General features: G+C 38.3%; 1 protein-coding gene across 2 annotated transcripts; it reads left to right on the top strand.

Moving 5' to 3' along the window:
* Positions 1-3,463: 3,463 nt before the first annotated feature.
* Positions 3,464-21,836, top strand: rhogb (ras homolog family member Gb). Of its 2 annotated transcripts, XM_057820784.1 has the most exons (5): positions 3,468-3,635; positions 14,448-14,509; positions 16,496-16,636; positions 20,293-20,463; positions 20,526-21,836. In XM_057820784.1, exons 3-5 carry the CDS (start codon positions 16,508-16,510, stop codon positions 20,799-20,801), a joined length of 576 nt encoding a protein of 191 aa, XP_057676767.1. In that variant the 5' UTR covers positions 3,468-3,635; positions 14,448-14,509; positions 16,496-16,507; the 3' UTR covers positions 20,802-21,836. The 2 variants fall into 2 exon arrangements, with proteins under 2 accessions (XP_057676768.1, XP_057676767.1); XM_057820785.1 differs by lacking the exon at positions 14,448-14,509 and having other exon boundaries at positions 3,464-3,635.
* The last annotated feature ends 38 nt before the right edge of the window (positions 21,837-21,874 follow it).

Consider the following 21,874-nt stretch of genomic DNA (forward strand, 5'->3'; position numbering starts at 1 on the left):
AGCAGGCATCTTCGAAGTGTTTGCAGCCGAGAACACTACTCGATCATGGCGTGAAATTCATTCGCTTCGTGCGAACGAAAGATGTCCATTTACGTGCCCTGCTATCCTTTGGCCACTCATACAACTTTTCGTTTGAGTGAGAACAAAACATCGCAACACACCGCCGTGGCATCTTACCGAGAAGCAATGCAACAAACAATACTGTTTTATGGCGGACTTCCCTCGCACTTCCCGGTGTGACGTAATTTCCGAAGATTGCCGAAGAAAAGCATTTTCGTTGTCAAGGGCGTTGCTATGGGTTAAACAAAGAATCTGGAAGGGTTGCGTTAAAAAAAAAAAAAAAGAAAAAGAAAATATGCCTATAATTGTTTAGCCATTGATATTATTTAAAAAAATGGTTGGCCAACCTTAGTTCACGTTTCTGCTTTAACTCTTTCAATGCCATTAACCAGGGGCGTCACAAGGTTTTAAGGACGGGGGGCGCGCTTAGTACATTTTTAAACAAACATGGCTATAAAAATACTACTAATTACTTGAATTTAAGAATTTAAGTAATATCGGGGGTCAGGCTAATTTGCCATACACACACATGCACACAAACATATCCAAAAATTATTCATAACATACATACATACAGTACAGGCCAAAAGTTTGGACACACCTCATTCAGTGCAACCCAAATGAAGGTCCCAACCCAATTGATAAAGCAATAAATTCCACTAATTAACCCTGAAAAGGCATACCAGTGAAGTCAAAAACCATTTTAGGTGACTCCTTTTTGAAGCTCATCAAGAGAATGGCTATAGTGTGCAAAAAAGAGCAGAGCAAAGGTTGGCCTTTGAAGATATACGTATTTAGTTATGTCACCTTTTTGTGCTAAGTGCATAATCCCACTCATGTTCCTTCGTAGTTTTATTACCTAGAACAGAGGCCACGGAACCGCGGGCCTCGGTCCGGTTCCGGACCCCCAAGCTGTCTGGACCGGATCTCAAGCTGTTGCGACTAATACACGTTGCAACAACAAAAATCATTTTTGTCTGCGGGTTTGCAGAGTTGGAGGTGGGCAACAAACAAAAACCTTAGCGGTGACGCGCTTGAGCCAGCCAATGGGAGTGAAGCATTTGAAAGTTATTTTTAGAACAGCATGTCTCAGGGGCAGTTAACATGGCGACTCTGCGACACAAAGACGCAATGACTGAGTAGCGGACTTGCCTCACGTGCATAAGGTGTCGGCGAAGACGGAAGGCGAAAATGCAAAATTCTGAATCCTGCCTCCAAAGTGGAAGAATCCGATTGCCGGGAATTGAGGGGGGCTTCCTCGGCATGCATATTAAAGGCTCCCGCGGCGCGAGACCGCGACGTTAACGTCAGCACTCGTACACGTCACATTGGGTGTGCGCAGCGATACTACTATACATTAAAAACAGCAAATATGGCAGAATGTCGGCTTTAATTTACTGTTTTAATAATATTTTTAAATTGAATATTTCAATTTCTGTGCCTTTTTGAACAAAAGAAAAATGCCATTGCTTCGAGTGGGCGGGCATATTTTTTTCCGGGCTGAGGGAGCTTGGTGGGGTCAAAGTGCATCATTCTCTGTCACACTGTAAATCTGCACTGCCCCCTAGAGCCTGGCATGAATACTATATCATTTTCATGCAGAATTGTGACATTGTTCAAATGGAGACGCAAATGCAAATTTGAAATTTTTCGTATTCTCCGCGGAGTGACAGCCAAATACTGAGCCGAATGAAGTTGGAGGAAGAGGCGAAAAAGGTACGGCAAATGGCGTGCTCAAAACTATGCAAGATTGATGCAGAAAACAGAGTGTTTAAGGAGGAGTGGACCAACACATTTTTGTTCATTTTACCTGGCGGCAGCACAAGACCGCTATGGCTCATCTGTTTAGAGACGGTAGCGCTTGTAAAGAGCAGCAATTTGAAAAGGCACTATGAGACGAAGCACGCAGCTTTTTCGCAAAGTTTCCCTATGAACTCTGCCGTCCGTTCTCAAAAATAGCGGCATTAAGGGCTCAATATGATCGCACCTCAATGCTCATGGTTCATTCATTCACTGCACAGCAACGCGCAAATGAATGCTCCCTCAGAATAGCGTGGATATTGGGTCAAAACAAAAAGTCTTTCAGTGACGCACCGATTGTCAAAGATTGTGTGAGTGCAGTTGCTGAAACTTTGCTTCATGGAAAGCAAAAAGAAGAGGTCTGTCAAAAAATAAAGCAAATCCCCCCGTCAGCATCCACAATTAAAAAAAAAAAAAAATTATTCAATTAAAGAACTTTTTAGTTTTAAGCACCTTTTATATATTATTTACAATTTTGAATGTTGTAATTATCAGCATGGCCACGTAAAGATATGTTTGAATTTTTTGGGGAGAAAAAAAAAAAAAAAAAAAAAGCATTAAAAATATTTCTGGACCCGAGATTGTTGTAATTTTTAAATTTCTGACCCAGAAGATTTTTAATTCATGATCCCTGACCTAGAATTTACAATATAAATAGTCATGAAAATAAAGAAAATACAATAATGAGAAGATGTGTCCAAACTTTTGGCCTGTACTGTATATGTGTGTGTGTGTGTGGGGGGGGTGCTATATATAATCATCTTCTTGGCTTTCTCAACTTTCTAATCATTACTTTTCTACTCACCTTTTAAGTAGAGGTCTCTCCCCTGTCACCATCTTTGCTCCTCTGCTCTGACTGCTACAGGTCGATAAACACGGTGGAGTGATTATTATTAGTGTATTATTATGAATATCAGCTCCTGTACTCATCTACGTAAAGTGGGAAACACAGCTTATGCTCCAGAAGGAAGTCACCCCAAAGATAGTGGTAACAAGAGTGCACACTTTACCCTGCGAGGACCTTCACAATGCATTTCAGATTAACGCGCGAGCAGCACCAAATTAGCAGCATTATTTTAGAGCAGTTAATTTATGTTTTTGTTTTAATTTCAACAATTCAACGGGAAATGCTCTGAAAATAACAAGAAGTGACACGATATTAACAGATTGTGGCCAAGAAATGCCCCAAAATCGACGGGCAGTGGCCCAGAAACGAAATGCTCCCAAATCAACAGGAAGTGACCCGAAAATGTCCCAAAATAACAGGAAGTGAACCAATATCAATAGGAAATGACCTTGAATTGCCACACAATTAACAGGAAGTGATCTGGAGCTATCCCAAAATTAACAAAAAAAAAGGGCCTACTGTATATCAATAGGAAGTGACCGAGAAATGCAACCAAAATAAGGGACTTCCCTTCAGGAATTAAGTGACCCGCATAAAGGCATTCTCACACAACTTCTCCAATGATTAAAGTTATGTTTTTAAAATGACCAAAAATAGTCACTTGCCCTTCCAATGTATTTTTTTGAGGCGGTACTCAAAAGTTTGACAAGCACCGACAAGCCTCCTTCCACCCGGCTGCTAAAACTCCTTCCTGATAGCAGTCCACACACATACACAGAGTGGAGGACAGTAAACTTCCTCTTCCTCCTCCTGCTGTTGCTTTCACGCTCCACCCATCCACATCCACGCATGCACTCACGCAAACATTGCACAGACCCACTGAGCTGAAGTGAACGGAGCGGGTGTGATCGGACAAGACCAATGACTGGTGAGTGAGGAGCTTTTTGACTCGATGCCTTAATATATAGTATTTTCATCATGACCAAAAGAATAATAGGCTATTAACTTGAGGAAAGCAACGTCAAAGCAAAGTGGCTCATTTTAGGATCATGTTTGTACAAGTTGACATTACAAATTGTGAACATTCCAACTACAGTATATTATCGCAGATGATAAGGAAAATTACTCCTATTATAGCACAATATTGCAATAATACATGTATACATTGTTTTTTCCTGGTCGATAAGCCAACAGAAGAGAATTTGGCACTACTATAAAACTGTCAAATGTTCATTTAGGGCATAGTTTAATACATTGGCTGACATTATAAGGTGGTTTATGAAGTAGACTTGCTTTAAAAAAAAAAAAAAAAACATTTTTACATTGACTATATACTGTAGTAACTTTGGCATATTATCACTTAGAACTTATCAAACTCAGGAAACTCATCAACAACTTTCCTATTGTTCAAAGGGCTTTAACCCTTCATGTATTCATTGTTTTTTCCTTAAATGTTTTTTATGTTATATTCATATAGGACAAGGGTCTCAAAAGTGTAGCCCAGGGGCCAATTGTAGCCAAAGGGACAATATTTTGAGGACCCCATTTGATATCCAATGGTTGCCAATAAAACAAACATACTAAATATATATATGATTTTGAAAAAAATTAAATAATTGAAGAATCACTTTTGCGGAGAACAAAACAGTGATAAATAAATAAATTAAAAATCACGCAAAAAACAAAAAACAAAAAAAAAAAACCATGAGTTGAAAAATAGAAAATATGAATAATTCTAAATAAAATAAAATTAGTGCTGCAACGATTAATCGATTGACTCGAGTATTTGATTAGGAAAACAGATTCGAATTAAATTTTCTGCTTCGAGTATTCGTTTAATTAAAGTGGCGTTGTCATGGTTTATTTTGAAAGTGTTTGCATTTAGTTGTATTGATTTGGGTGGATACGCTGCCCTCTAGTCTGCTTCATTTCACATGGCTGAATCCAGCTGCTCCATATTAAGACCAACATAAGCCAAGTTTTTGTATGAGCTTTTTTTTTTTTTAATGCATTCATAATTTAGTTTATTGGTATATTTAACCTTTTTTTTTGTGGGAATATGTGTCTGAACCGTTTGTTAAGAACATTGTAAGAAAAGAAAAAAACATTAGCGTTTTATAGCATTTAAGCTAGCAGACTTTTGCTCTGTAAGTTAGCCATTGTTTCTTTGTTGTACATAGATCCTTATTTATTTATTTTTTTACACCCTTTGAGGTTCAGCTCAGGTATTTTAAATTTTCATGTTCCTTATCCGGTTACTCGATTATTTGAACTAACTAGTTCATCAATTAACTGACTACCAAAATAATCGATAGCTGCAGCCTTAAATAAAATTATTAAAATAAATGAAAACTTCCCCAAAAAATAAAACCAAGTGTAATGAATTGAAAAAAGAAGAAATAAATTAAATTCAATAAATTCTATAAATTTCTTTTGTTGTGGTTGTTTTTTGACTTCATGCAACCTAACTCGTTGGCTTCCATTAAGACATCCAATCCATTTCAACTGGATTATATGATTCAACAGATTATTCGATCGCTTCCAGCCCCTCCCAGTTTTCAATACCCCAGTTCCCTTTTTTACTAACTACAACAACACATACTACCAGGAATAAACAAATTAAAAAAAAAAAAAAAAAAAAGACACCCCATGATCAGACGGTTATCATCGCCAATGGCAACGAAAGAGTTAAGAAGCTGACGACAAACCCTTCCTGCTTCACGTTCAACATGAACACACACACTAAGTTCCTCTATTGTTGGCGGGTCTATGAGAGGCACGATTGTTAACGAGATGAAATACTGTCAACATGGACGTCTTGGCACACACACAAGGACTCCAGTTGGAAGATGTAAATGGAAAAAAAAGAAACACAAGATGACGCAGCCACAAAAATGGCGCTAATATTAGACATATTCCTGTCAAGTCTTGGTAAGAGGCAGTTCCTCAACAGGTCATCAGACACAAAATAGAGATCTCAGCTGACCAAAAGGAAGTGTAACATTTTTGCTCACTTCCTTATAATACTCACTTAGTGTTAAGTCCCACTGAATCTCATCTTTGTCACGGGCCATATTGTAGTTAAATGTTTGTCACGGCTGCCACCATTAATTGACTAGTCAATTAACAAATAAATTTAGATAGCCAATGAACTATTTAGAGACAATGTTGACTTTAAAAATTGTCCAAATCCTTTTTTGTCCTCTTTTTAACCTCTTAGCCCGTGGTCAGCAACCTACGGCTCTGGAGGCACATGCGGCTCTTTAGCGCTGCCCTAGTGGCTCCCTAGAGCGTTTTCAAAAATGTTTGAACATGGAAAAAGATGGAGGGAAATATATTTTTTGTTTTAATATGGTTTCTGTAGGAGGAAAAACATGATTCTAATTCATTAACATTGTAATGAAGTTAAACTTAAGGCAGCATCATACAACAGAGTAGTCACGTGGTGCATTATTTTCTATAGGATGCTCTGCAAGGAGAATAAACCGTATTTTCTGCACTATAAGTCGCACCTAAAAGCCTTAAATGTTCTCAAAAGCCAACAGTGCGCTTTACGATGCAGTGCGCCTTATACAGTGGTATGATAAAGTATCTGAACTAGGGGTGTGACAAAATATCGAAATTGTGATTTATCGTGATACTTTGTATCCCAAAAGGTTATCGATATGCTCCTGTCAAGAATCGAGATATTGTTTTAAAAAGGTGTCAACAAAAAAAAAAGGCTGCCATTGACGGTGCTCAACACCCAATCCATTTAGACTGGGAACGTTCGTTCATTCAAAACCAGAGCATTCACAGTCATTCGGTCCGATTTTCGGGGCATTAACAGGTCACTTGCTTTTCATTTTAGGGCATTTACAGGTCTTTTCCTGTTGAGTTTGAGTCACTGCCTATTCATTTGGGTGATTCCCGGGTCACTTCCTGTTCTGCAACGCAAAATAAACAGCAAGTGACCCATAAAATACCCCCAAATCAACAGGAAATAACTGAAAATAAACAGGTAAATGACCTTAAATGGCCCAACATTACTCATTGACTGGCATTGGCTACCACTGACGGCCATAGACGTTCAATACGTTCGCTGCCACCCTCCCACTTCAAACGGATTGGACGTCTACTAGTGATAAACTCATTCCAATTCACATCAGAAGCTTGTTTTTCTGTTTATTAGTTTTTTTGTAGAATATCCTAGAATGATTTCCTGACCAATGTATCAAAAATCGTTGTATCGCTATATCGTCAGATCATCATTATCGGGAGCTTTGTATCGCAAATCGTATGGTATTGTGAGGTACCAAGAGGTTCCCACTCCTAATCTGATTTTGGAATTTCTCACATTTCTGCATAAAATCACCATCAAATGTAATCTTATCTTTGTCAAAATCACACAGATGAAAAAACAGTGTCTGCTTTAACTAAACCACCCAAACATTTAAGGTTTTCATATTTCAATAAGGATAGCATGCAAACAATGACAGAAGGGGGAAAATATGTAAGTGAACCCTCTGCCTAAGGACAATTAAAGAGCAACTGAAACCAATTATTACCAAACAATTTAAGTCAGGTGTGTGTCCAATCACTGATGAGTGGTTTAAAGCTGCCCTGCCCACTATAAAACACACACCATGTAAGAATTGTCTTGTTGAGAAACACTGTCTGATGTGCATCATGGCTCGGTCAAAAGAGCTTTCTGAAGATCTGCGAGCAAGGATTATTGATGTGTATAAAGCTGGGAAAAACATCTCTAAAAGTCTGGATGTTCATCAATTGACAGTCAGAGAAGTTGTCTAAAATGGAGAGAGTTTGGCACTGTTGCTTCTCTCCCAAGGAGTAGCCGTCAACCAAAGATGACGCCAAAAGCTCAGCGCAGAACACTCAGAGAGGTAAAAAAGAACCATAGAGTGCCTGCTAAAGACTTACAGAAATCACTGGCACAGTACAGTATCTCTGTGCACACATCAAGTATATGTAAAACTATGGCCAAGAATGGTGTTCATGGGAGGACTCCACGGAGGAAGCCACTACTGTCTAAAAAAACATTGTTGCTCGTTTAATGTTCGCAGAAAGGCACTTGGACGCTCCACAGATGTTTTGGCAAAATATTTTGTGGACTGATGAAACCAAAGTTGAATTGTTTGGGAGTAACACACAACGTCATGAGTGGAGGAAAAATGTAACAGCTCACCAACATCAACACCTCATCCCCACCGTGAAGCATGGTGGAGGGAGCATCATGATTTGGGGCTGTTTTGCTTCCTCAGGGCCTGGACAACTTGCAATCCATAATGGAAGAATGAATTCAAAGGTTTATCAGAATGTTTCTCTGGAAAACCTTAGGCCATCTGTTGGACAGTTGAAGCTAAAAAGAGGATGGTTGCTGCAACAAGACAATGAGCCAAAACACAGAGGTAAATCAACTTTAGAATGGTTTCAGAAGACCGAAATACACGATATGGAGTGGCCAAGTCGGAGTCCAGACTTGAACCCCATTGAGATGCTGTGGTATGACCTAAAGACAGCGATTCATGCCAGACATCCCAAGAATCTTGCTGAATTACAGCAGTTTTGTCGAGAACAATAGGTCAAGATTAGTTCTGATCGATGTGCCAGACTGATCTGCAGCTACCTGAAGCATCTGGTTGAAGTTATGTCTGCCAAAGGAGGGCACAAAATATTAAATGTGTAGGTTCACTTACTTATTTTTCCCCCTTCTGTCATTGTTTGCATACTATCTTCATTGAAATTGGAAAACCTATAAATGTTTGGGTGATTTTAGTTAAAGCAGACACTGTTTATTCATCTGTGTGATTGTGACAAAGATCAGATCACATCTGATGGTGATTTTATGCAGAAATGTGAGAAATTCCTAAAGGTTCAGATACTTTTCATCCCACGGTTCAGAAAATGTTTCATGCCACTATATATGAATCAATATTCAGTTGCAAAAGGTCTCACTGCAACTTGGTGGGCAGCTCCATCTAATAGATGCATAACGTAACCCCAGCCTCTACTGTAGTGTCTAATCTATGCGCCCTATAATGCACTGCGCCTTATATATGAAAAAGGTTTTGAAATCGGCCATTCATTGAAGATGCGCCTTTTAATGCGGTGCGCCTTATAGTGTGGAAAATACAGTAATCATGAAGGCTCATTATATATTTGTAGCCAACTTAGCAGTAGTCATTTTGATAATAGGCTAATATAACATACAGCATGTGTTACCTTCATTATGAGGCTTTTAATTTTTTGTGGCTCCAGACGTTTGTTTTTTTGGTCCAATATTGCTCTTCCAACATTTTGGGTTGCCGACCCAAGTCTTAGCCAATAATACCGGCTGTTAAAAGCATTTTAAAATGATATCGGATAACATGCACTATGCATGCTGCCCTCAAACTGAATGTAGAAGCTTTCTGCCTTTGTACAACGGCTGGTCACAGTTTATCACAGCAGTTGATATTATTGTATTTATTTTATTTGAAAAGTTATTGCCAGTTGGTCGTCATATGCTAACCTTTTACCTTTATTCACTGTACTGAAGCTGTGTGCCTTTATTGTTATTTTGAGCTACAAGTACTGTGTGAGCCGCATATTATATTGCAGTGCTTCATTGTCAATTTGCACTTACACTTGATCCAAAAAAACTGCTGTTTGCACTATTTTGATTTCCACAATAAATATAGTTGTGAAATATAGGCACTTTTTCCATAACATCTGTTGACGTTGTTCTTTTATTTTTAATAGAGTGTTATTTGGAAAACCTTAAGTTGTTACATTTATCATTATTAAAGCCTCCCGTGGGGCATCACAATACAGTACAATTAGACATAATATGTTAAGTCCATGACTGTATCGGATTTTTTGGAGTTGGACAATATCGGGATATCAGTTGTCTGTTCAAAAGTCATTATTGGATAACTCTACTCTTGACATTTTTCCTTTCATTTTTCAGTAAATATTTATTTCCCTTCAAAAAAGGAATGGGAAACCGTAAACATTGTCTTTTTTGTATTAATGACCTTTTTTTAATTAAAAAAAAAAAAAAAAAAAAAAAAAGGAAAACTGAATTTCTTGATACCGTATTTTTCGTACTATAAGTCGCAATTTTTTTCATAGTTTGGTTGGGGGTGCGACCTATACTCTGACTTAAGTGTGAAATTATTAACATATTATTATATCATTTCACATTTTATTTTGGTGTTTTGGAGTGACACTGATTGTTTGGTAAACTTATTAGCATGTTATTTATGCTATAGTTATCTGAATAACTTAATAGTTATGTTACGTTAAATTACCAGTCACGTACGCATTTCGTTGTTCATGCATCATTTAACATTATCATACTGTACACTTATTCAGCATGTTGTTCTCTATTGTATTTTTATTTTAAATTGCCTTTAGAGATGACATACAGTGGGGAGAACAAGTATTTGATACACTGCCAATGGGAAAACCCATTGGCAGTGTATCAAATACTTGTTCTCCCCACTGTATCTGTTCTATGTGTTGGATTTTATCAAGTAAATGTCCCCCCAAAATGTGACTTATACTCCGGTGCGACTTATATATGTTTTTTTCCTCTTCGTTGGGCATTTTATGGCTGGTGCGAAAAATACGGTATATTTTTTTCATTTTTGTGTATTATATAACTATTTACATTTTGAATCAACAAAAAAGGGAAAATCGTTACACATTCTGTTTCATTGTTGGATTAGATAAAAAAAAACAAGGAAAAACCCCCCTGAAATATTTCATTATATTTTGATATTTTTTTAATCTACTGCTCTCAAGGACAGTGGTAACTACAGTGGACAGCTATTAAAAGATTTATACTTAACGCCAATAGAGCAAGTGATTTTTATCACTTAAAAAAAAATCATAAGTATTAGCAATTATTATATATGTTTAATTATTTATCCTGTGTGTATAGTTTACGTTGTTCTACAATTATTAATAAGTCAAAATGTATTGGACGTTTAGAACCGTCAATGGGAGCCAATAAATTTAGTGAGTTCTCTGTCAGGGCTTAAAAAAAAACAAAAAAAACACGTGCATAAAAACACGTGCATGAAAAACTTAATTCATTAAAAAAAGGGAACTTAACAGTAAATGTTCTCCGATTTCTCAACGAAGAAAATTTTACATGTCCGATCATGTGGCTTTTTGCTGTGAATTTCTACGAGATTGTCAATAGTACACGTCCAAGCCATTCGAACTTCAAATCGCTGTCAATGGCAGCCAAACTAAATAGAATCAGGCTTTTATTAGTACTAAGAAAAAGAATTTCACAAAGCGGGGCACTGGAGATGCCGCCTTAATTTCAACACGAGACCGCAAGGACTTTTTGCTTAAGAAAAGCTTCCTTATTTTAGTTAAACGTTTAAGTTTCAACATGAGAACATTTCAACACATTTCTTTCAATGTCATCTCTGCGTAATTGTATGTGTGTAAAACTAGTTTAGGCTTTGCATGTGTCAAGACATTCAAACAAATACTGATTAAATACTTTGGAACAATTAGTCCAACTTGCTTTTTCCTCAAATGCTCATCTACTAGTGCCATTGACAGCAGTAGACGTCCAATCCATCAGACTGTCAAAATGGATTGGACGTCCAGCACCGTCAATTAGTGTGCTATAAAGGCGCAATAGTAGTACTGTATTTTTTCAATTTTTTCTTCGTGTTCATGTTTTCACTTCTCTGTAACTGGTGCATTCCAACATTTTTGGGGTGAGTAAGAGCTTGAGTAAGAGCCTGGCAGCTTCATGGATCCAACTGGGTGGAGACCATTGACAGCTTTTGACGATCTTCCTTTTAAACAAGCTTTGAAAGACACATTTTACTGTAAGTGGCAAAGTTAATAAGGGTTTTGACTTTTGAGAAATGTTACAAAAAGTAATGGATCAAAGTTTGCGGAGGTCCCCACAGACTTCTTCCAGCAGGACTAAGATGAGAGTGGGAGGGGTTGCATCCATCGGTCCCCGGAGGCTGGGCTGAGCTGCATTCTCAAAGTTAGGATTTCATTCTTCGACGCCACGTCCACCGGAATAATGTGCTGATCACTTTTCCTGAACAGAAAATGTGCGCGGAACTTTGACTCAAATCCAGTCTACAGTTGACCCGGGCATTTGTAATAGAATGGTGCCTTGAGATGCAAGTGCATTCTGTTCTCTTGTAACTCTAGTCAGGCCTTCCTATTGAAAGGAAAGGAAATTTGTTCTAGTTTCGTTCCCATAATCGCCCACAAATGTACTGGGTTTTAAATAAGGGAGTTGCATGTAGTGCAGTACTTCTCAACTAGTGGGGCGTAGAGCGACACCAGGTGTGGCGCATGTGGCCTTGGGGAACATACTTTTTTGCCCAACTAGAATAAAGTGTAATTGCCATTCCACTCAGTGGGTGGCAGTGGCGCTCTCATTTTCAGAGTGTGCGCAGTATTTTTGAACCAAACAAGAGCACACAGTAAAGAGCACTGGAGATAGAAAGAACTAAGATGAGGAAATATGACGAAGCGTGTGTAACGTTTGGCATTTGGCTTTGACTTTTAATACAGTGTGAGACAAGGAAAGACCAGTCTGTTTACTGGGTTTAAAAATGTTTGTTGCAGACAGCAGGAAGCCAAATTAAGACATCACTTACAGTCAATAGACCCCAATCACTGTGTCAGTGTTATATCAGTAAACCAGCTAGCACTGTTAGCATGCTCAGTGCAAAATAACCCCACACCATAGCAAAGCGCTAATACTGCCTGCAGTAAAAATAAAAACTGTCCCTCTGTCCAATGACACTGTCGTTTTTGTACTATTATTTATTTATTTATTTATTTATTTTTTTTGGTCAAATTGTTTGGCATATTGTCCTCATGAGTCAGTATTGCTAATCAATTTAACATTATTATTTATTGAGTTTATTAAATTTATTTTTGCAATATTAAAGGGTTATAAAATGTACCTTGAGTGTATTTTTACAGTTTGGATGTGACTTTTTGAAAAATAAATAAATAAATTCAGGCAAATTGATGCGCTTCAAGTGTTTTCTGTTAAAAACAAAACAATCTTAAAAAGTTATACTTTATTGTAAGTTGATCAATATTACTTTTTTTCTTTAATATAAAAAAGGACACAAAAAAACACTAAAGAAACATTTTGAAAACTTCCAGAATACGTTTCTGGATTTAATTAGCAAATTTAAATTGCAATATTTGTTTATTTACTTGCAACATTTGTCTTAAGACCACTCAACATTATCTTTCTAAATAAATACTAGTAAATTAAATATAATTGGAAAAAAAAGCCAAACCCTAACAAAAATAAAAATGGAGCTGTCCTTCAGGTAAAACACTCCTGCTTTTGTCTACAAGCACAGCCAAACTGAACAAAAAAATGAAAAAGCTCCTTTGGGCGGCTTTAGGACCACATAAATAAAATAAAAATGAAAATTGAGGAGAAGGGGGTAAACCTCGGTTCACAAAATTTCTCACAGTTAACGTCAACAGAAGAAAACACATACAAGACGACACTTCTGTCTAAGCAGCTTTCCTACTTGAGTTTAGCAAGTTCACACGTTCAATGTTATGCTATGTAAGTCAGACTTTCAGTAGCAAAATTATTGGTGTGCTCCCCACCTCCACAATATTGACGTCTTTTTACATTACTTACAGTGGCTACTTACAATAGCTGCTGCTGGCCGGAAAAAAAAAAAAAAAAAATCCCTAATACCGTATTGGCCCGAATATAAGACTGTGTTTTTTGCATTGAAATAACATTGAAAAAGAGGGGGTCCTCTTATATTCGCGGTCTACACATTATACCCATTCACGACGCTAGATGGCGCCAGATATCATTGAAGCGATGTTCTGTCATGACAGATCTCAGCTACTCTCCCCATTCACGACGCTAGATGGTGCCAGATATCATTGAAGCGATGTTCTGTCATGACAGATCTCAGCTACTCTTTTTAGTTTAACCAGTTTGCATTATTTTATTGCAATGTTTTTCCTTATTCAGATTTGTTTCAAGACTACAGTTACAGTTAGACTTCACTTTGATGGTTAATGCAGTTATTGCAATTTTGTTGTTTTATCACGATAGATTGGTTTATTTACATTTCAAAAACCAGAGCCATTCATTTACGAATGTGACTGCACTTTAGTTTACATATTTAAATGTTCAGATATTAAGATTTGAATGAGGCAAAATAACATGTTTTTTCTCTCAAATATATTGTTATAATCATTTGTTTTGAATGTACTGTAATTATTTTCTGTATAAAAATTAATTTGGTGTTCAAAAAGTCTTTTTTTAAACTTGAGTCTTGAAAAAGAAGGGTCGTCTTATAATAAGGGCCGTCTTATATTCGGGCCAATATGGTATCTCTAATATTTAATGTGTGTGTACGTGTGTGTGTGTGTTGGAGTCAAGTCATCAGACATTTAAACATGCGTTTACAGGGGGAAAAAATTACAGGCACGTTCAGCAAGTGAGAAGGGGTAAATGTAAGTCCGAACATAATGAAAATAATTCACTTAATAATGGTAGGGTCAATTCTATTCTTACAACATATGGGAAGACAATCTAAATGACCAGTATAACTGAACTAATGATATAGTGCAAATAAGATTGCTTAAAAGTTGGTGGGGACAATTTGAGCATCCTGAAAAGTTGTTAGTAGTGGTATGTCCCTACCGTCCCGATGCAAACCTACGCCCTTGTTACTGTATAAGAATTACTCTTTTCTCTTCTCAGGAGCCAGACGATGGGACGTCATGAGTCTCTGAATAATTAATTAAATCCAATCAGGCAAACAGGTAAACATGAATAAATTACATTTTGTCAACCAACTATTCATTTTACTTTAGCCATGTTCCTGATCTTGTTACCTTCGTCGTTTGGTGAAACCTACTGAAGACTTATTTGCTTCCCCATGTCGGCAAGTTAGTCCATATGTTAGTGTTCACGATAAAAACACATAAAGGAATTCTTATCGAACTTGCAGGATATGTTTGTAATATGAAACCAAAGAGGTGATTCAATTCTGGGGTCATGGGGTCATGAGATCAAAGGTCACATACAGTCATGCGAAAAAAATAGGACACCCCATTAAATAGTCAATTCTTTATTTAAAAATGTTCCCATATCAATGTCTGATTTGTTTTTCTTTATTTCTGGAAAAGAAAGTGATTTAATTGCACTTAAACAACAAAAATTAACATAGTTTTACTCATTAAACCAAATATACTAGTATCAACAAAAATGCATATTCTAACTGAGGAAAAAGTTAGGACACCCTACCACCTAATAGCTAGTCTTACCTCCTTTGGCTGAAATAACTTCAGTGAGACACTTTTTGTAACCATCTACCAGTCTTCATCAGCCTGAAGAAAGTTTGCCCCACTCCTCAATGCGAAATACTTTCAACAGTGACTGACTGTTGAAGTGAGAGAAAACAGCATGGTGAGACCAAAGGAGCTGTCTGAGGCCTTCAGAAAGAAGATTGTAGACGCTTATGAGTCTGGTAAGGGATTTCAAAAGATCTCAAAAGAATATTATATCCGCCATTCCACTGTCCGGAAAATAGCCTACAAGTGGAGGGCATTTGAAACAACTGCCAACATGCCCAGGTCTGGCCGTCCAAGCAAGTTCACCCCGAGAGCAGACCACAAGATGCTAAAAGAAGTCTCCAAAAACCCTAAAATGAAAAAGGAAAAGAACCTCATACCGACTGTGAAGCATGGAGGTGGAAGTGTCATTGTTTGGGGTTGCTTTGCTTCAGCAGGACCTGGCCAGCTCACCATCATAAAATCCACCATGAATTCTATCGAGTATTAGAAGGTGCTTGAGGAACATGTGAGATCACCTTTGAAAAAAATTAAAGCTGAAGCGAAACTGGACCCTGCAACATGACAATGACCCAAAGCATATCAGCAAATCCACCAAGGACTAGCTGAATAGAAATGGAGATTCCTGGAATGGCCGAGTCAAAGCCCAGATCTTAATCTCAATGGGATGCCGTGGGGTGACTGGAAACGGGCTGTACATGCAAGAAACCCCTCAAACATCTCACTGTTGAAAGTATTCTGCGTTGAGGAGTGAGGGGGGGATGCAAACTTTCTTTAGACCGGTGTCAAAGACTGGTTGATGGCTACAAAAGTGTCTCACTGAAGTTATTTCAGCCAAAGTGGGTAACACGCTATTAGGTGATAGGGTGTCCTAACTTTTTCCTCAGTTAGAATATGCATTTTTGTTTATCATATTTGGTTTAATGAGTAAAACAATGTTAATTTTTGTTGTTTGCCTGCAATTAAATCACTCTTTTCCAGTGATAAAGAAATACAAGATCAGACTTTGATATGTGAACATTTCTTAATAAAGAACTGAATATTTCATGGGGTGTCCTAATTTTTTCATATGACTTTAGTTCAGAAAAGGAAGTTGATACAAAATTAGCCTATTTAACACCAGTTTACAGGGTAGGTAATATGAGAAGAGGCGTGGTCAAAGGTCACATAGGCTATTTTGGTAAAAGTCTGTTCTTTCAGAATGCTCCTCGTTTAGTTTTGAGTTGTCACATACTGTAACAGATCCCATTCATGCCTACTTACGTTCCGCCGGTTGCAGATTCTCCTTAACTAAGTCGTAATTGGTCTCAAGGACATACAGTACTGTATGTTGATTTGATACACCTTGAGAGAGACAAGATTTGCACGCTTCAGGGAGGAACGAAGTTTAGCTTAAGCCGTACATGAATTTAAGGAGCGTCACACTTGTTTTAACTGCGTGTATGTCTGTTGCAGGTTGCTTTGATCATGCAGACAATCAAGTGCGTAGTGGTCGGTGACGGCGCCGTGGGGAAAACCTGCCTCCTCATCTCCTACACCACTGGAGCTTTTCCCAAAGAGTACATCCCAACCGTCTTTGACAATTACAGCAGCCAGGTGTCTAAATTTTCACAACGTCCCGATCAAATAACAATGGACCATAAAGTCCCACACCAAATTACAGTGCTGGCCAAAAGTATTGGCACCCCTGCAGTTCTGTCAGATAATGCTCAATTTCTCCCAGAAAATGATTGCAATTACAAATGCTTTGGTATTAATATCTTCATTTATTTTGCTTGCAATGAAAAAACACAAAACAGAATGAAAAAAAAAAATCATTATCATCTCACACAAAACTCCAAAAAGGGGCTGGACAAAAGTATTGGCACCCTCAGCTTAATACTTGGTAGCACAACCTTTACACAAAATAACTGCGAACAACCGCTTCCGGTATCCATCATGTAGTTTCTTACAATGCTCTGCTGGAATTTTAGACCATTCTTCTTTGGCCAACTGCTCCAGGTCTGTGAGATTTGAAGGGTGCCTTCTCCAAACTGCCATTTTCAGATTTCTCCACACGTGCTCTATGGGATTTAGGTCTGGACACATTGCTGGCCACTTTAGAAGTCTCCAGTGTTTTCTTTCAAACCATTTTCTAGTGCTTTTTGAAGTGTGTTTTTGGGTCATTGTCCTGCTGGAAGATCCATGACCTCTGAGGGAGACCCAGCTTTCTCACACTGGGCCCTACGTTATGCTGCAAAATTTGTTGGTAGTCTTCAGACTTCATAATGCCATGCACAAGGTCAAGCAGTCCAGTGCCAAAAGAAGCAAAGCAACCCTAAAACATCAGGGAACCTTCGCCATGTTTGACTGTGGGGAGCGTGTTCTTTTCTTTGAAGGCCTTGTTTTTTCCCCCCTGTAAATTCTATGTTGAGGCATTTTCCCAAAAAGCTCCACTTTTGTCTCATCTGACCAGAGAACATTCCTCCAAAACGTTTTTGGCTTTCTCAGGTACGTTTTACCAAACTCCAGCCTTGCTTTTTTATGTCTGTGGGTCAGAAGTGGGGTCTTCCTGGGTATCCTATGCATAGAGTCCCTTTTCATTCAGACGCCGACGGATAGTACGGGTTGACACTGTTGCACCCTCGGACTGCAGGACAGCTTGAACTTGTTTGGATGTTAGTCAAGGTTCTTTATCTACCATCCGCATAATCTTTCGTTGAAATCTCTCATCAATTTTCCTTTACCGTCCACATCAAGGGAGGTTAGCCATAGTGCCATGGGCTTTATACTTATTGACAGGGGTGAAAGTGGCTAGAATTTCTTGCCAGAACACCTTGATGTGAAGTTCGCCACAGAGTCAGAAATTGTATTTATTTTATTTTTGTTTTCCTTTCCTTTTTTTTAAATTTTTTTTTTAGCACAGTTATTTCTATAACAAATACCAAAACTGATTTTCATTCTAAATTGTATTTTTTGAATGATTTGCAAAATAAAAGTTTACAAAAACAGCAGTAACCCCAACCTCCATCTCCTAATTTTTATTTTCCCTCATTTCCTCACATACTAAATGCCAAATCTCAATTTTAACTACTTAAGAACATAGGATGTATATTAAAATTGAAGTAATGTAAAGTGACGTAAACATGTATTTATTTATTTTTATAATAAAGATATAAGTAACATACATTCAGAAAAATAAGTACAACTGACCTATATCATGCAGAGTGAAATGGAATATATTTTGAAGATCCCGCAAACATTGACTTTTTTATATCATAAGGAAATGAATAAGTAGCCTAACATAAATGAACAAATCTAAGTCCAAAGTGCACATTGACAGCTAAGATGTTTTGAACCTCCCCATCAGAGCAAATAAAACTAATTATGATAAGTAAGCATCCTCAACTATTTTGTTGATCTTAAAGATTTGATCCATTTTATGTTGCATTTCCCTTTTTTTGTCGCATCAATTCAACAACCTTTTTTTTTTTTTTGCTGTTCCAGAAAACATGCACATTTGAACCAATCAGTGCTAACTATCTCTGCTGATCACATGTCAGTATGTCTGCCAATTGAACGGATAAATGAGTCCAGGCGTTTTGCTTTCCTGCGTGCATTCGCACATTGACGTATCTCATCATCGTCAGACTCAGATAACTGCAGCAGCTGGGGAAACATCCATGCCGTCCGTGGAATAAAATAAATCATAAATATTGGTGGAAACAGATTACGCTACACCAGCACTTTATTTAGCTTGTTGTTAACACTTGTGTATGTAAATATGATGTTGGTATATTGTTTTCTTCTTAGAGATAAAATGCATGTGCGTCATCTTAGCAGTTTTTTTTTTTTTTTTTTTAACATAGCATTTTGACAGTTGTCGTCATATTTTTGGAATCAAAGCACCATGAACAGCATTCTGGCTCTTAATGTTATACCGGAACTAAGTTCTGGCCCTGAATCTGCGTTTCTGACCGTTCTGGCCCACTTTCACCCCTGCTTATTGATGACACTGTGCACTAGGGGCGTGACAAAATATCGAAATGGTGATACTGTATATTGTGATACTTTGTATCCCAAAAGGTTATCAATATGCTCTTTCCAAGAAGCGAGATGTCGTTTTAAAAAGGTGTCAATGTTTAAAAAAACAAAAAACAAAAACAAGGAACCAACAAGTTGCTACCAAAATCTTCCACCATAATAGCGTGTCAATTAAATCTAAGGCTGCCAATGACAGTGCTCGACGCCCAATCCATTTAGACTGGGAACGTTCGTTCATTCGAAACCAGAGCATTCACAGTCATTCTGTCCGATTTTCAGGGCATTTACAGGTTACATGCTGTTCATTTTAGGGAATTTACAGGTCATATTCTGTTGAGTTTGAGTCACTGCCTATTTATTTGGGTGATTCCCAGGTCACTTCCTATTCTGTAACTTAAATTAAACAGGAAGTGATCCATAAAATGCCCCAAAATCAACGAGAAGTAACTGAAAATCATCAACAGGTAAATCACTTTAAATGGCCCAAAATGACCTCGTTGCCTGGCATTGGCTGCCACTGACGGCCATAGACGTTCAATCCGTTTGAAGTGGGAGGGATGGCAGCGAATGAATGTTCATTCGCTGCCATCCCTCCCAGTTCAAACGGATTGGACGTCTACTCTTGATAAACTCATTCCAATTCACAGCAGAAACTTTTTTCTGTTCATTAGTTGTTTATAGAAAATCCTAAAATGATTTCCTGACCAATATATAGATAATCGTTGTATCGCCATATCGTCAGATCATCGTTATTGTGAGATTTGTATCGCAAATCGTATCGTATCGTGAGGTTCCCACTCCTACTGCACACGGTAGAACATTCAGGTCTTTGGAGATGGACTTGTAGCCTTGAGATTGCCCATGCTTCCTCACAATTTTGTTTCTCAAATCCTCAGACAGTTGTTTGGTCTTCTTTCTTTTCTCCGTGATCAATGCAGTACACACAAGGACACAGGTTGAGACAATTTTAATCCATTTTAACTGGCTGCAAGTATGATTTAGTTATTGCCAAAACCTGTTATGTGCCACAGGTAAGAAATGCAGAATTGCAGGCGTGCTAATACTTTAGGCCAGCAGTGTAGTTCCTTGAGATGAGTGACTTGAAGTGTCTTCTTCGCCCAGTTTGTTTTGAACTTGAGGAATGAGGCTTTTACTGTCCAACCACTGCACATATTTTCTGCAATGTTCACATTAAGATGGTATTTTCTGTGTGTCCATGGTGCATTCAGGTGACCGTAGACAGCAGGATCATCAGCCTGAACCTGTGGGACACGGCGGGCCAGGAGGAGTACGACCGCCTGAGGACACTCTCGTACCCACAGACTAACGTCTTCATCATCTGCTTCTCCATCTCCAGCCCGGCCTCCTACGAGAACGTCAAACACAAATGGCACCCTGAGGTATGTAAGGGAGGAATCCCGCCACGACTCTTTGACGGACTTTGGTATTCTTCTTCCCTCAGGTTTCCCACCACTGCCCCGGGGTCCCCATCCTCCTGGTTGGCACCAAGAGTGACCTCCGAAATGACGCCGACACCCAGAAGAAGCTGAAGGAGCAGAATCAGGCACCCGTCACTCACCACCAGGGCGTCGCGCTGGCTCGCCAGATCCAAGCCGTGCGCTACCTGGAGTGTTCCGCTCTCAACCAGGACGGAATTAAGGACGTGTTTGCCGAGGCCGTCAGGGCCTTCCTTAACCCGGAGCCCGTCGTCTCGAGGAAACCTTGCGTGCTGCTCTGAGAACCAAACCGGGCTCATTTGTGCTTGGGGGACTCTATGAAAAATATCAATTTTTTAAAAGAATATGACGCGTGTACTGTTTCAGTGCCATTGACGATGATACACGTCCAATCGTGGCATCCAGTCATCCTTTTGCTGTGAATTTCGATGAGTTTGTCACTTGTAGACGCCCATTTCATTTGAACTGGGAGGATCTCCCACTTCAAATGGATTGGAGGTCTAGCGCCGTCATTGGCATCTGTTGAGTTTATAGGGTGCTTATTGAAATGCTATGAATTTTTAAAAAGTGTTATTGGGGGCCAGAACTTGAGTTTAATTCTCTTTACATTGATTTTAAATCCAACAAATCAACAGGAAGTGACCCGGAAATCCCCCAAATCAACTGGAAGTAACCCAAAATAAACAAGTTGCCAGCCTTCCTAATTAAAATGCATAGACTTCATAATGATATTGACGGGACACAAGGCCGATTAATAGGGGGCCTGTATTGTTGGCGTGGCCGTCAAAGCTGGCCGAATGGAATCACAGACAAAAAGCTTTTTTCATTGAAAATTCTGATTCTGAATTTGAAAATGCCTGAATTTTTTATAAATATGGACGCAAAACAATCTTGATTCTTGGTAAAAACAAAACAAAAAAACCAGTGCATTTAGCATTTGTTTTACACAATTATGTCGAAGTACAATGCTAGTCTGTCGATCAATGTGGCGGCCACCATATGTAAACAGAGCTTTTCCGGTGAAAATTAATGTGAATAAATGCTTAAATCCCTTAATTTTTTTTTGTAGTTATGGATGTAAAACAGTCTCATTTCTTGGTTGAAAGCAAAAAAAAACAAACAAACAAAAAAAAAAAACGTGCAGTTAGCATATATTCTACGTAAATATGTCGAAGTACGAGGCTAGTCTTTTATTCAAAGTGGCGGCCGCCATATGCAAACAGAGCTTTTCAGGTGAAAATTCTTGTGAATAAATGCTTAAATCCCTTAATTCTTTATAGTTATGGATGTTAAACAGTCTTATTTATGGGTTAAAAGCACACACACACACACACACACACAAACACAAAACATG

The sequence above is a fragment of the Corythoichthys intestinalis genome, chromosome 18 (genome assembly GCF_030265065.1).
Source record: "Corythoichthys intestinalis isolate RoL2023-P3 chromosome 18, ASM3026506v1, whole genome shotgun sequence".
In the NCBI taxonomy this organism is placed as follows: Eukaryota; Metazoa; Chordata; class Actinopteri; order Syngnathiformes; family Syngnathidae; genus Corythoichthys; species Corythoichthys intestinalis.